At 31.1% G+C, this 15,633-nt stretch overlaps 2 protein-coding genes across 2 annotated transcripts; one reads left to right on the forward strand and one right to left on the reverse strand.

Moving 5' to 3' along the window:
- The first annotated feature begins 640 nt into the window (after nucleotides 1–640).
- Nucleotides 641–7,037, forward strand: DMR6 (2-oxoglutarate (2OG) and Fe(II)-dependent oxygenase superfamily protein). The gene is made up of 4 exons (XM_085755254.1): nucleotides 641–956; nucleotides 1,400–1,647; nucleotides 5,601–5,925; nucleotides 6,393–7,037. Exons 1-4 carry the CDS (start codon nucleotides 759–761, stop codon nucleotides 6,636–6,638), a joined length of 1,017 nt encoding a protein of 338 aa, XP_085611380.1. The 5' UTR covers nucleotides 641–758; the 3' UTR covers nucleotides 6,639–7,037.
- A 299-nt stretch (nucleotides 7,038–7,336) lies between these two features.
- On the reverse strand, nucleotides 7,337–14,491 carry LOC146941473 (caffeic acid 3-O-methyltransferase). Its single transcript, XM_085755255.1, has 4 exons — nucleotides 13,993–14,491; nucleotides 8,508–8,818; nucleotides 8,322–8,386; nucleotides 7,337–7,818 (listed from the first exon to the last, which is right to left on the reverse strand). Exons 1-4 carry the CDS (start codon nucleotides 14,409–14,411, stop codon nucleotides 7,516–7,518), a joined length of 1,098 nt encoding a protein of 365 aa, XP_085611381.1. The 5' UTR covers nucleotides 14,412–14,491; the 3' UTR covers nucleotides 7,337–7,515.
- Between the last annotated feature and the right edge of the window lie 1,142 nt (nucleotides 14,492–15,633).

Genomic DNA, 15,633 nt, shown 5'->3' on the forward strand with positions numbered 1-15,633 from the left:
CTTGCGACGAAGATAACAGATCTGGTGTTTGTAGATGAGACAACAAACACATAATTGAAGAAGTGATATAGAAGCAAAGTAAGATTTAGAGTTATCTGTGTAATGTGGGATGCACAAGCTAGGAAGAAGAACGAGAAATGAGGGCAAGAAAAAGTGCAGCGGTGCTGTTAAGTGATGAGCATATAAGATTTAGGCTGAAATCAATTGTTTAGGGGTGGCTCTTGGAGGAGGTGGTGGTGGTGGTGATGGTGGGTCCTTTGGTGAGGTTGAAGATAGGGAGAAGAAAGATATAGTGTGGACAGCTTATAATAAAATCAATGTTCCCTTTCAATCTAATGGTTAAAAAAAGCTTTCCCATGGTGGGAAAGGATTCCCCTTTCCCATGTGAAATGCCACCTTAGAAGTAAGTACACCTTTTAAAGAGAAAACACCTGACCCAATCATTCACATACATTTTTTGGTGACATCAGTGAGATTAATGTATTTTAGATGAGAAAAAATAATAAATAAATTATTTAGATGAGAGAGAGTGATTGATTAAGAGAAATAGAAATAATGTCATCAAAAGCTAATGTCACCCAAGTCCTTTTGCACAATATTTTTTAGTGTATATATACAAATGCATGCTATGTCACATTTCAGCTCATCTTCCTGGAAGCTACTCGTTCTTCAGCTCCTTAACCCCAAAGAACTCTATTTTGAGTGGTTGTCATTTTCCTTGGTTCTTTCTTTGTATTTTCCCCCAAAGATTATATATAATGGACACCAAAGTGCTTTCTTCCGGAATCCATTATTCAAAATTACCCGAAAGCTACATCAGACCCGAATCTGATAGACCATGTCTTTCTCAAGTCTCTGAGTTCGAAAATGTTCCTATCATTGATTTGGGTTCTCACAACAGAACACAGATTGTGCAGCAAATTGGTGAAGCATGCAGCTCCTATGGTTTTTTCCAGGTCTAGCCCAATATTACAATTTTTTGTTTATTCAATAACCATAGATGAACAATGAAGATTATTTTAGATAGGCATAAGTCATAATTTTTGCTATTCATTGTAATTAGCATAGGATTAACTCCCTTCTCCAAAAAAAAAAAAAAGAATAGGATTAACTCCTCATTTCTACTAAATACAATTTGATTTGTCACATGCAAGCCTGATGCCACTGGTTCTAAAATGCCACTGGTTGTAACATAAATGGTTGATGCGTAGTGTCTATGAGCCAGGAACCCAGTTCAATTTTTAGTGATAGAATAAAATGTCATTTTGGTAATTAAGTGACATTGTGAATACAAAGCTAATTGAGTGATTGTGTAATGCTTAGTCACTGAATTAATTTTATATATTAAACACCGTAAGTTTTGGGAGACTAATTAATATATTGTTAATTAATTGGACAGGTAGTTAATCATGGGGTGCCTCTAGAAGAATTGAAAAAAACAGCAGAAGTGGCATATGATTTTTTCAAGTTGCCAGTGGATGAGAAAATGAAGTTGTATTCAGACGATCCCACGAAGACAATGAGACTATCTACAAGTTTTAATGTGAACAAAGAGGAGGTGCACAATTGGAGGGACTACCTTAGACTTCATTGCTATCCTTTGGATAATTATGTGCCAGAATGGCCTTCTAATCCTCCTTCATTCAAGTAAGTCCACTCTCTTCATTTTTCTCCGTCTCTCTAATTTCAGCCACGTATCTATCAACGGACTAGTGTCACTGACTAGGTCTAGGCCTCACCTTGTGACATGTTTTATACTTGTGATGATGTATTCATCATGAGGTCATTCCCTTGTTTATAAAAATAACTTGTGAAAATGATAAAAATGATAAAAATAATGCTAAATTACAATAAGGTTCTTTAAGTTTGAAGTTTGTAACAAATTGATCATTTATGTTATTTTGGTTACACATAAGTTTTTTAAGTTTGAGGTTTATGACAGAGTGGTCCTTTAAATTATTTGGGTCACATATAAATCTTTTAAGTTTATAAATGTTTTTAATGTAGTCATTTTGTTAACCAAATATTACAAAAACGATGATGTTACAGAATGACTAAGTCGAAAATATTTACAAACTTAAAGGACTTATGTGTGACCAAAATAACAAATCTGTTACAAACCTCAAAATGTTTATGGTAAATGTTTTTTTTATTATTATTATTATTATTATTCTTTTATCTTTCAAAATGAATGTCGTTTTAGTCAATTGCACACAGATTAAGGAATGAAATGAAATAATCATTAGACATAACCCTTTTACTAAACTACCCTTGTTTTATATGAAAAAGACAAACTTAAAGTTGCATTGAAAATTATGTGAGAAAAAAGTTGGAGTATTTATTAAGGGTTCTGCTAACCGGTGCCTCTGGGGCACTGGTTAAGCATACCATAAAAGGGAATTATCACCATAAAAGAAAATTGTTTTTGACTTTATTATAAATTAATTACACAATTTAAATGCATTAACTACTATATAATTTCCTTTTTCATACCCTTAACCAGTGCCCCTGGGGCACCGGTTAACTTTTCCCATTTATTAATGATAAAATTTGAAGAAAAAAAATTAAAGTTGTATTGAAAATGTAAATGACATTCATTTTGAAACAATTTTTTTTGGCTAAAGCGACACTCATTTTGAAACGGAAGGGATACTATTAATCTATTAATGTTATATAAATTAATTACACAATTTCAATGCATTAACTACTATATAATTTCCTTTTTCATACCATTAACCAGTGCCCCTAGGGCACCGATTAACATTTTCATTTATTAAAGGTAAAATTTGAAGAAAAAAAATTAAAGTTGTATTGAAAATGTAAATGACATTTATTTTGAAACAATTTTTTTGGGCTAAAACGACACTCATTTTAAAACGGAAGGGATACTCTTAATCTATTAATGTTATATTTGTGGATTTAGTCAAAAAAAAAATATATTTTTGATATAAAGTTGCTTCCCTTAGGGAAAAAAAAAAGATATAAAGTTGCTATATTTAAATCCCTTAAATGTGCGCTTAAGAACAAATTAGGAATCTCTAAGACCCTAATTTTAAGCAAGTACACCATCCGGTTATTAATATAAGCAAAAATCCACATTTTAGATACATTTAATTAATGATGTATGTGACATATAATAAAGACTACATACATCATTTATTAAATGTATCTAAAATGTGGATTTTTGCTTATATCAGTGACCGGAGGGTGTACTCTGTTAAGAAAAAGATGGGTCCTGACATCACTAGATATTTCCGTGTTGACGTAAGCTCTTCACTGTATTAATGTCCAGATCTTACTGTCCTGGGCCCTGGGATCTGTTTCCCTTTACGATTTAAATAGTCTCGTCAAATCAAACGTGTATGCACACTTTACTGCTATACTATTCAGCTCGGCTAATCACTATAAATAAGGAAAGGTTTTTTATTCATCAAAAAAAAAAAAAAAAGGAAAAATCTTGACCAAATAAAAAAGTATAACTACTGAGTTAAATTTTTTTTTTGCTTATGTATACATGTGTCTTGTTAACAAATCCTAAATTTAGTACTCGCTCCGTCCCTATATGTAAACATCTATTTGACTAAAAATTTGTATCTAAATGTAAACCCCTTTTCAAGTTCCTAGATGCATTTATTATTTTTTCCTAAACGTACCCCTAGCTAATACTACTGACTAATCTTGAAATATGAAAATTCAAATTTAATACATATAGAAACAAAGGACAATTTGTTAAAATTATCACATATATTAGACACATTAATTACACTAACAACTTTTCTTAAGGAATGTGAAAAAAGTAAAAGGGGTTTACATATAGGGACGGAGGGAGTAATTATTATTTTAAAAAGTCAACTGTTATAATTTTCACTGCATTGAGTGCACAACTTTTCATAAAAATTTATCATTTAAAATGCTTCAAATCGTCATTGCAAAATTTAATCATTTAAAATTTAGTCCATGAATCCAAAACTTAGTGTGAATGGACGAAAATACCCTTGATCGCTTCATTTTTAAATTCAAAAATATAGTCTCTTTCCTAAAAAAGAAAAATGTAGTCTCTCAATTTTTAATATTTTTCTCTCTACTAAATTTTGGATTTATTTTTGTTGTTTAATGTTGAATATTGAACAAGTTATTAGATGATGTGATAATGCATAGAGGTGTAAGTGGTTCGGACAAAACCGATGAAACCAAACCAAACCGAAAAAGTATCCGACCATGTTTGGTTCGGTTCAAAACCGAACCGAACCAACCTAAACTGATCTAGTATGGTTCGGTTCTCGGTTTTTAATATTGGGATCCAATAAACCGATGAACCGAACTGATGCTAACCTCACTCCCCATTTTAGTGATATTATCCCTCCTCACACACACTTATGATTAAGTTCAAAATTAAAGGCCAACATAAAATACTCCTTAATTCACTTTCTCTCATCATAATCTCATATCATCACTCAAGGTCTATTTCGTTTCTACTAAAAAAGAACACTAGCCGCCGGTCGCACCTAACCCATCGTTCCTCTTCGCCGCTAAGATCGTCTATCCCTTATTAGTTTTTTCATGTTAGTTATACAAAGTAGTTTGAAACACAGAGAATATGGAAAACAAAGTTCTATGAAATATTTGAGTATGTTGTTCAAAATTGTGAAAATATAGATTATTTTAAATTGTATTTTCAAACAAATCGATCAACCGAACCGATCCAAACCGACTAGTTTGGTTCGGTTCTTTTTTAAAAAATAGTAAAAACCGAACCAAACCGAACCGATGAAGATTTCATTGGTTCGGACATTTTTTTGACTAAAAACCAATCCAAACCGAACCGTTACACCCCTAATAATGCATATATTTTTAGAATATAATATTTTAGGATTTTATACTATTTTCCTTTTTTTTAATTTCATTACCAAATTTAAGTATTGATGCCCCCACATTTTTAATTGTCACATTTGTAGAAAATTAATTGTTTATAGTTACTCGTGGCTTTCAAATATTACAAAGAAAAATTTCTTCAAAAAAAAAATATTACAAAGATAAATCTATACTATATATAAAGAAAACTACCCCTTTCAACACTTTTGGACTGAATTTTTCTTTCTAAATAACACATGTAACAAATAGATAAGAGTTTTTTTTTCTCATAACGATAGTTTTTCATAGCGGATATATTCGAGATGTGTCAGTCATTGAATAAGATTTCCCCTCGTAAATGTGATTCGAACCTTGATTTATCACAACTTTTTTTTTGAAGGAGGATGATTTTATCACAACTTTTTTTTTTTTTAACAATTATCACAACCTTTCTTAAGTTAGTTACGTACGTAATTAATAAATACATAATTTTTTCCTTAATAAGTTCTACTGCTTCATTAATTTTTGTAGTAGAAAATAAATAGATATTTCAAAAAAGAAAAGAAAAGGAAGATAAAAATTCATATACTCATCAGTTTCTTTGACTAAACCTAGCTACAACGAGGGTCTCTATGATAAATGATAAACAAGCCCCCATCAATAATTTGTGTTTCAGTAGATGATGAATTAATAAGCAAATTAAGGTCCAACATAATTGACAATTGTTGCATGGTAATTGTATGTGGCAGGGAAACAGTGGCAAATTACTGCAAAGAAGTTAGGGAATTGGGGTTGAGAATAGAAGAGTACATATCAGAGAGCTTGGGCCTAGAAAAAAATTACTTAAGGAATGTTTTAGGGGAACAAGCGCAGCACATGGCAGTGAATTACTATCCAGCATGCCCACAACCAGAACTTACTTATGGATTGCCAGGGCATACAGACCCAAATGCACTTACAATTCTACTCCAAGACCTTCATGTTGCTGGCCTACAGGTCCTCAAAGATGGCAAGTGGCTTGCTGTTAACCCAATTCCTGATGCCTTTGTTATTAACATAGGTGATCAACTGCAGGTATGTAATAAGCTACTCATTTACGACAAATATATGCAACATTAATATTGTAACTAAATTTGAGCCAGTTATTTGAGTAGTCATGATCACCTTAAGACACACTTGATGGACTAGTTAGTATCAACAAACAGGAACACGCGTAACTGTTGGAGGGCTCTTCATCTCCAGCTTCTAACAAACTTCGAGTGTAATTTGGTTGACATAAATTGTTTGGAACCATACAACACAAAATTAATATTTATTTCAAAGAATAATTCTAGGAACGCACTCTTAAACACAAACATTCCTTATAAATTTGGTGGAACTCCTATCAATTTTAACCAAGAGAGTGTGTTGAAATGTATATGTTAAAAAGCATGTTCCTAGCATTACTCTTTTTCTATATGTACACATTCAAACTCATATTGACACAAAATTTCCTGGACTGTTTGTAATTTTAACATCTTTTATGTTACACGTGATTTCAGGCTTTGAGCAACGGGCTTTATAAGAGTGTTTGGCATCGGGCTATTGTCAATGCTGAGAAGCCAAGACTTTCTGTGGCTTCATTTCTCTGCCCAGATAATGAGGCATTGATATGTCCTGCAAAACCACTCACAGAAGATGGTTCTGGAGCTGTATACAGAGGATTTACATATCCAGAATACTATAGCAAGTTCTGGAGTAGGGACTTGGAGAAAGAACACTGTTTGGAATTTTTCAAGAACAAGTAACCTTTAAGACGCGATAGGTACAAAATAAGGGTGAAAAATGAGGGAGCTATTTGACAAAACAAAGTTTCAGTCTCCCTTCTTACTATCCAATCCTCAGTCCTATGAAGCAGCGTGTAATTTTCAATTCTTTTTTGCTTTTGCAGTTTCTATTGTCCATGCCTTTTTTGCTTTTGCAGTTTCTATTGTCCATGCATTTGCCTAGTAAATGTTTTTCCTACAAATACGTTTCCGTTTTAATAATAATGTAACACAAAATGCACTGAATCTCGATGTATTTTATACAGTGTCGGGGTATACAAGTGTCAATTTTATGTGTTTGAATAATGTTGCTCTTTGCTTATTGCAAATTGTAGTTTGTATCATAAATTTATGTCAGACTATAGTTGATTAGCTGCGAAACTCAAATTGATTCGTTTTTATAAGCCATCTCTCTTATATATAATTAATTTAGTTTATTAATCTTAGACAATAGTCGATATGATACTAATCAATCGCACTTGAACTCTTAACAGTTTCCTTTTAAAAAATAAAATTAGTATGAAGTTTATGTATAAAATGCTAATTATTGACATTGTTAATCCGTTGAATTTCATTACTAAATCTACGTATGTATTGGTAAATTTTGGAAATCATTTATCAAGAAAAAAAAACTGATGATGATTAATTAAAGAGCTGGAATTAAAGAGAAGACAGAGAAGTAAAATCCACAATATGAAACAATGTTCATTTATATAGGCAATATTACAATGAACTTTCTCATTATTATTTTCCTACCGAATAGAAGTGGAAATCACATATTTTTATGGGGAAAGCTTAGGTAAGTAGAAGCACAACCACAATCTCAATATCAAAACTCAGATGCAACACGCCAAAGAACTTAAACCTTCTTAAGAAACTCCATGATGTATGTGTTGAAAGCATTACAATGGACTTTGAAACCTTGGAATCCAGCACCTTTGGCAAGATCCTCAAACTCTTTTTGTGTTCTCTCTTTCCCACCTGGATTATGAGCCAACATGATCACATCAATGTGAACCACACCTTTTGTGGCCAGGCTTGAATCTGGAGCCACCGGAAGTATGCATTCTGCCACAATCACTTTTCCATTGTCTGGTAGTGCCTCATAGCAGTTCTTCAAAAATTTCAAGCAGTGCTCATCACTCCAGTCATGACAAATCCACTATATGCATATAAAATGATATCATAATTAGAATATACCATTAGAAAAATTAAAGTAGTAAGCAGTTCTTCAAAAATTTCAAGCAGTGCTCATCACTCCAGTCATGACAAATCCACTATATGCATATAAAATGATATCATAATTAGAATATACCATTAGAAAAATTAAAGTAGTAACAAATTTTAGTTGAGAAAAATATAAAATAAACCTAATTTCTTTCATTGCATTTCTAAATCTAGTGACGGATTTCTTCTGTTCGCTAATTTTATACAAACAAGAGGAATATGATTTGAAGTATATTAAATGTAAAGGCTAAAGCCTAAAACAACTGTGTTATGCATAACACGGATATAAACACAGACACTACTAAACATGACACCAACATGTTGACAATGACACCCAACATGTTCTCTATCTTAGGTGTCGGTGCTATAGAGATTATGTTAGCATAAAGAAGAAGGCCAGATGATTGTGTTAGGGTAGGTAAGATTTATAAAATGCACCTTCATAAAAACAGCATCAGCCTTTGGAATACTGACAAACATGTCTCCACCAACATGCTCAACTCCTACACAAAACATCAAATGTTAATTCTATATAAATTGAAGTAAGTAATATTGTTCAAATATGCATGTAAAGCATAATACTAATTGTTTAAGACAATGGTATTTAAACTTAAGAAAAAATACCTGGATAAGATGGAGCATCTTCAATGACATGGGGTAAATCAAAATTAATACCCTTAATAGTGGGATATTTTGAGACAATCGTGTTAATTACAGCTCCAGTACCACCACCTACATCAACAAGAGATTTAAGGCCTTCAAAACCTGTGTAGGTCTCAAGAATTTTCTTCATTGTGATGGTAGAGTGATCAGACATCCCCTTGTTGAAAACCTTGTTAAACCTTGGATCTGTTCCATGGTATTCAAAGGCTGTCATCCCATAAGCCTTGTTGAATGGAATGCCCCCATCAAGGACTGCATCTTTTAGGTGGTACCTACAATGAGTAAGGACTAAGGATTACTATTTCTCATAATAGAGAGAATGTGTGTGCAATTGGAAGGATGTTGATGTCTTTCCAAAATAGAAAGTCTTTTTATGTCATCTTTTTCTTAAGAAGGTTTTTATGTCATCTAAGCATACATCAAGAGAGATTTTTTTTTGAGGGATGAATACAATTTAATTACTTGTATACTATAATCCATTATTTGGGTTAACTTCGGCAATCGTCCATGACTAATCACTCAAGATGCTGAGATTCATTTAAAATGTTGACATCGCCAAACATATATTATTTATTTCATACACCACTGGAGATTAAAATCCTAATCACATGGTTAAGATATCTAGTTATCTTTCATTCATGCCATAGGATATTGATAAAAAATTATGTGTATAGAACCACAACAAAGTTAATTAACTTAACAGACATAATTATATTATTTTTTTGAGGAAAAATGAATTGATATAATAATATAATGAATTTTGACACGATGATATTTTGTTACTTTTAATAGAAAATAATTGTATAAGCTCTTTATGTCAAAAAGTGAATTAACTCGAAATAATCACTCACTTTTAAGGAGCATTTTTCCATATTAAAAAATGTATTCTATTCACTAAATCATATTGATTAAGTTGAATTATATATATATATATATATATATATATATATATATATATATATATATATATATATATATTTTGGTGGTGACCGGGGTTTAAACCCCGGACCTTGCATATATTATAAATTGTCCATACCAACTGAGTTAAGCGAGGACAAGTTGAATTATATATTTACAACAAGAGATTTTTTTTGTTCTTTTTCATAGATTCCTTTTACTTCAAATACTCTTATTCAAACATTAAACATGGTCACCTCTAACAATGTAAACTAGAACTTAGTTTGTAACATTGTGAAAAACTACCATTTTTCATTAGGCCCAACCCTCGTCGATCAACACGACACTATGTTATTATCAATTTACGAAACAACTGTGTTAATGTTGATGCGTCAAATGCAATATTTTTGTTACAATGTCCGGTGTGATTAAACAAATTCTATACATATTTTTTTAACTTTTTTGGTTGATATGTAACATCCAAACCAAGTTTTCTTAAAGTTCAAAGATCTATCCATTTTTTTAGGCTTATCTGAGACCCAAAATTAATTAATACTATATGCAAGTTCGTTCAACTACTCGATTTCTTTTAATGTAGTAATGTTGACATGTAGAGAAAACCAAAATAGTCTTGAGCTTTAACAAATTGGACTTTTACGAAATTGTCTAACTGTTCATATTGCTATAGGAATTTGGAAGCTTTACAGGAATATTGGTTCACACTCCATTGGCGGTAGGTGAAATGCAGAAATGTTGAATAGTGAGTTGGTGGCCACTCAAAAATGAGGGTCCCTCTAGGTCATCATCATAATGTCATAATTTGAAGCTTTTGACGTTAGTGTTTGTGGACAATCATCGTCCATGTATAAAACTATAAATCAATTTCCTCTTACTCTCCCATTTCCGCTATTTCTAAATCCAAATCTTACGACACTATATTCATAAGTCAATTAATAATGGACACGAGTTTATTGCTTAACAATCCCTTACCATAAAATCCTCTAAAAAAAACCCAACCATAAAATTAACTAAATAAACATTCTTAGTTTTCTACGAAAGAACCATTATGGAGTGATAAAAACTTACGAATAATTAACTTACACGTTAACCTCCCGTGCAAATGAAAACATTTCATTTTTTAATCCATTGATTGTGTTTTTTTAATATTCATCGAGTCTCAAACGTTACATTTTAAAATAATGTATATTCTATACAAAATTTAAGATTTCCAACCCCTGCAGAGTAATAAAATGTATGAGAAAGGAGTAGACTACATTCCAAGAAACTAATTATACACTTCTTTTTAAAACCATTAATGCATCAAAACAAATACTCGCATACTATGAGATATCTACGTAGTTGTCAATTTAAATCGGTTACTGACCCACGATCATGCTTACATAAAGCTTATGTATGTGCATGTAAACAAACAACGTTATTATATATATATATATATATATATATATATATATATATATATATATATATATATATATATATATATAGGATGTATACTATGAGAATGACTATCTTATATGAGAATGATGAGAATAGTCATCAACCATCAGATCAAAAATAGAAGGTTGAGATTAAAAAGTCACATATGTACTTTACCTTACTATATCAATTCTCATAAATTCATTTCTCTTTTCATTTTCTTCTCCCCACAATCATAGCTAGACTAAATTAAATTAATATTCCAATCTAATTAAATCATCTTGAATGAATAACTAAATGAATTTGATTGCAAAAACGTTACTCCCCTTCTCGTCTTCTCCAATTCACCGTCATCTTCTAACAACATCACTAAGATTACTCTGATGGTCTCTAAACAACATATTGATTTGTACTTATTGGAATAAAATGGGTATGTAAAAAGGTTACACTTCTCGATTCCGTATTTTGTTGAACGCAAAGAGGATTAAAGATGAAAATTTGGGGCCATCAACATTAACAACTATTTTTTTATTTGTTTTCCAGTTAAAAAAAAGTTCTAAATAATCCTTCCAATTAAGTACTCCATCTTCGATTTTTTTTCCAGATTCCCAAAAATTCAATTTAAAGAATATGTGTGACTTTTCCTATCATAAAAACAAATAGATCTTAACAAAAAAAAACCATTCACCTTTAACGATTGTGATTGGAAAACCATAAAAACCAAAGTGATGAAAATTGTAGGATTTTGTTGGCACGTTTACGATTAAATGTTGATTAATTTCTGCTTCTCATCTTAAAATCTAATCGATTGTTTATTAATTTCTTCACCGGAGATTGAATTGTAATGGTCGAAAAGAGAGGTGGTCGCTGGAGGAGAGATTGTAGCAGAAATTTTGATTGTGGGGAGAAGAAGATGAAAAGGGAAATGAGTTTATGAGAATTGATGTAGTAAGGTAAAGTACATATGTGAATTTTTAATCTCAACCTTCTATTTTTGATCTAATGGTTGATGACCATTCTCATCATTCTCATATAAGATAATCATTCTCATAGTATACATCATATATATATATATATATATATATATATATATATATATATATATATATATATATATATATATATATATATATATATATATATAGGGGTTTGCTAGAACACACCCACTAATTTTTATGTGGGAGTGTTTTAGCAAAGCTACACCTTAGGGTGTAATTAACCACTTTTTAGTTATTTACTTGCTAAAACACTCCCACATAAAAACTAGTGGGTGTGTTCTAGCAAATGCCTATAGGATTTGCTAGAACACACCCACTTGTTATTGTTAGAAGGTGTGTTATAGCAACATACACCTTAGGGTGTATTTAACCACTTTTTAGTTATTTACTTGCTAAAACACTCCCACATAAAAACTAGTGGGTGTGTTCTAGCAAACCCCATATATATATATAAAACACCATATGCTTATGTTTGTTTTGTGTGATATTACATATATCATGCATTGTCCTTACCAACTGAGATAAGCTCGCGAGGATCACCGTATGCGTGTGTTACTCAACACGTAATATATTTATCTCTATCTCTTTCTAAATTTTCATCTTTTACACCTCACACATATTCTAAAAATACTCACAAATATTGGAGGATGGTATTTGATCGATATCAAAATTTTAATGTAAAAAAATTATTTCTCGTAAACAAATATGCGTAATGCGTATGATCTGAAACTTGTCTCGTTACTTTTTTTTTTTTTTTTTTTTTTTTTTACGGATTTTCTTGTTACTTTCTACCTATTTTACAAGATATATATGAATTTTACATTTCTGCATTTATGCCTAATGTATACTCCTAATGTTTATTTTGTTACTTTCTACTTTTTTTTTTAAGGAACTTTCTACTTTTCTTGTTACTTGTTTAATAAAATTGTTTTTATATCTTTCTATAAAACTTATTCTAAAGAAAACACAAAAAATTATACTCCACCAAGTTTTTATGTTTTAATTTTCTTAACAAGTGTGATTTTTTTTTTTTTGCTTACAATTTAGGACGAAAGGAGTATAACTTACTTGAATAACCGTCGGAAAGAGAGAAGGAAAAAAAATAAAACTAACTGGAATATTGAATACAAATTCTAATTCCTTAACAAGTGTGTTTTTTTATTTTATATTTAAGGTGTATCTTAAAGTTAAGAATATGTCTTAAAAGTTTTTTTTTTGGACAAGCAATATGTCTTAAAGTTAAAGAACATTTGTCAAAATACTCAAAAGTGGAGTATGAATCACAGTCTTAACAACCTAACCAATCATCTTTGGTCACTTATTTATGTGTTAAACATGGTGTATACATAATTTGATTCAATAATAATTCCATATGCTGCTAGTTTTCAATTATCATTAAAGACATTTTTTTGAAGGAAATTATCATTAAAGAACATGTCTAGGTCGGATTAAACATTTGGAACATGTCTTAATGATCCAAAAGATGACTCTAACCTCGTCTTAGAATTAGAATTTGGATTGAATCTAACTCAACTTCATACAAAATTGATTAGTAAGCCAGAACTATCTATCACTTATAAACACATTTTCAGAATATATCACATCCAATTTTAGATTTTTAACATTAATTATAGGGGGAAATAGTCACTTTAGTCCCTGAACGAGGAACGAATAGTAACAATAGTCCCTCAATGTATCGAAATTTCAAAATAGTCCATAATTGTGTATTTTGTTAATCAAAATAGTCCTTGATATTAAAATATTTCGTTAATGTTGTCATATTAGTCCTTCAATAGACTTACTTATTATCATATTAGTCCTTATACGTACTTACTTATTGTCATTTTAGTCCCTATATAAATAGAGTTATTGTGAGTATTAAAGGATTATTTAAGTGTTAGGGACTATTTTGACTAACAAAGTGGACAATCAGGGACTATTTTAGAATTTTGATACATTGAAGGACTAATATAACTACTTGCTACACATTCAGAGACCAAAATGATTATTACTCCATTAATTATATCTATATGTTGTTCTTCGTACCAACAAAACAGAGAACAGAGCAAAATAAAAACAGAGTAAAAAACAGAGCTTAGGAAATAGTGAAATACCAGCTTTCCATGAGCACTTTATCCTGATTCATGAGATTAAGAGCAGAAATGGATACACCATCTTCATTCTTAACCAAATACTTAGCAACAGTAGCCAAACCATAAAGTCTCTGAACCTTTCCATCTTGTTGAGTACGAACTGAACAAGTGAGGATATTGTAACAAGCCAAGAGACGCAACATTCGGTCCAACATAACTGGTGCATCAGGGTTAGTTGTTGGTAGCTGAGAAGCAATTTCAATAGGTGAAATTTGAGCACCAGGTCCAGCTTTAGCAATGATTTCTAAGAGATCAAGTTCAAGAGCTGATTTCAAAATCATGGGAAGAACTGAAGCACTTGCTAGTTGCATGGCGAAGAGGTTTGCTTCTTCATCTGATATGTGGGTTGGTGTTATTTGAGTTTCACCTGTTGAACCCATGGTTGTGATTGATGAGGTTTTTGTGAGATTGTAGTGGTAATTTGAAGAATATGGGATAATGAAGGTGTAGGTGTGAGTGTGACCTCAATGATGCAAAGTGGATTGCTATTATATAGAACTTTATGAGAAATTGTTTGGTTGAGTTTGGTGTATGTGGGCCATCCATTACAATTGGGTCCCACTCAACCACCACAATGTGGACCCACTAAGAGAATTCGTGCATATGTGGTAATTGGGTTATACTGACTGAGTACTCACCGAATATAATTGTAAACAGAAATGTGTTGCCGTTGCATGCAATTAATAGTTTTGTTTTTGCTCAGTATATTTTCAAAGAAGTTTTGTCATATATTATTTGATTAAACAATGACATTTATTGATGTAATTGTAAAATTAATTAATTTATGATACAAAATTTATCTCTAACAATTGATTTTGAGTGTTTTTCTCCCCGTGACAGGAGAAGTACTGTACTCAAATTTAGATAGTGTTATTCACTTACGTGACACCATAAGTTCATATAGTTTTTGAATTGAGTAATGAGTACAAAAATTTGCATCATAATTGATGCCTCATTTCTAAGCAAATTGAATAGACCTTAGTCACGGGTTGAGCTGGATAACTAGAAGCTTTTCATTTACAAGCATACAAAAATCATGTTGGTGTGAACAAATGTGTTCTTCTCTGCTCTTAAAGAAAATGGGACAATATGGTAAGGAGGACTTTTCTTGAGTATTGAAAAGGAGGCATTAGGGTATTTTTCATTTCCTAATATGTCACTATTGGGTTGAACAAGCTTTGCGCAAGAGTCAGCTTTTGTGTCTACCGTAACCTGCTCTTCATAGAAAAGTAGTCGTATTCCCATATTCCAACTACAAGTAGTCGTAGAATTTCCTTAAAAAAAAAATATATATAGTCGTAGAAATATTATCAAACCCTCATAGAAACACCCTAAACTAATTGTATAAAAAACTTTTGACGTTTAGAAATTGATTTTTAGAGATTCTTTAAAAAAACAGAAGTAGTTTTATGGGTGTTAAACATAATGAAAATAACATTATTTTTTTAGAAGGAAAAAAAACTCAAAATAACTTCTCATTATAAACAATTTTCAAATATCTTTTCTTCGGATTAATGTTTTAAAAAATGCAACAGCCGGATTTTTTTTTTTTAAATTATTACTTCTTTCAGTCTTATTCATAAGAGACATTTTGGTCAACAA

The sequence above is a fragment of the Medicago sativa genome, chromosome 3 (genome assembly GCF_051527215.1).
Source record: "Medicago sativa cultivar Bolivia chromosome 3, Bolivia_mono, whole genome shotgun sequence".
Lineage (NCBI taxonomy): Eukaryota > Viridiplantae > Streptophyta > Magnoliopsida > Fabales > Fabaceae > Medicago > Medicago sativa.

Excerpts from the sequence above, each read along its gene's own strand:
- LOC146941473 (XM_085755255.1), bottom strand. The coding sequence starts at position 14,411 with ATGGGTTCAACAGGTGAAACTCAAATAACACCAACCCACATATCAGAT. Across the intron at positions 8,387-8,507 it reads AGATGCTCCATCTTATCCAG|GAGTTGAGCATGTTGGTGGA; the intron begins GTATTTTTTCTT and ends TGTTTTGTGTAG. Across the intron at positions 7,819-8,321 it reads CTGATGCTGTTTTTATGAAG|TGGATTTGTCATGACTGGAG; the intron begins GTGCATTTTATA and ends ATATGCATATAG.
- DMR6 (XM_085755254.1), top strand. The coding sequence starts at position 759 with ATGGACACCAAAGTGCTTTCTTCCGGAATCCATTATTCAAAATTACCC. Across the intron at positions 957-1,399 it reads GCTCCTATGGTTTTTTCCAG|GTAGTTAATCATGGGGTGCC; the intron begins GTCTAGCCCAAT and ends TTAATTGGACAG. Across the intron at positions 5,926-6,392 it reads ACATAGGTGATCAACTGCAG|GCTTTGAGCAACGGGCTTTA; the intron begins GTATGTAATAAG and ends ACGTGATTTCAG.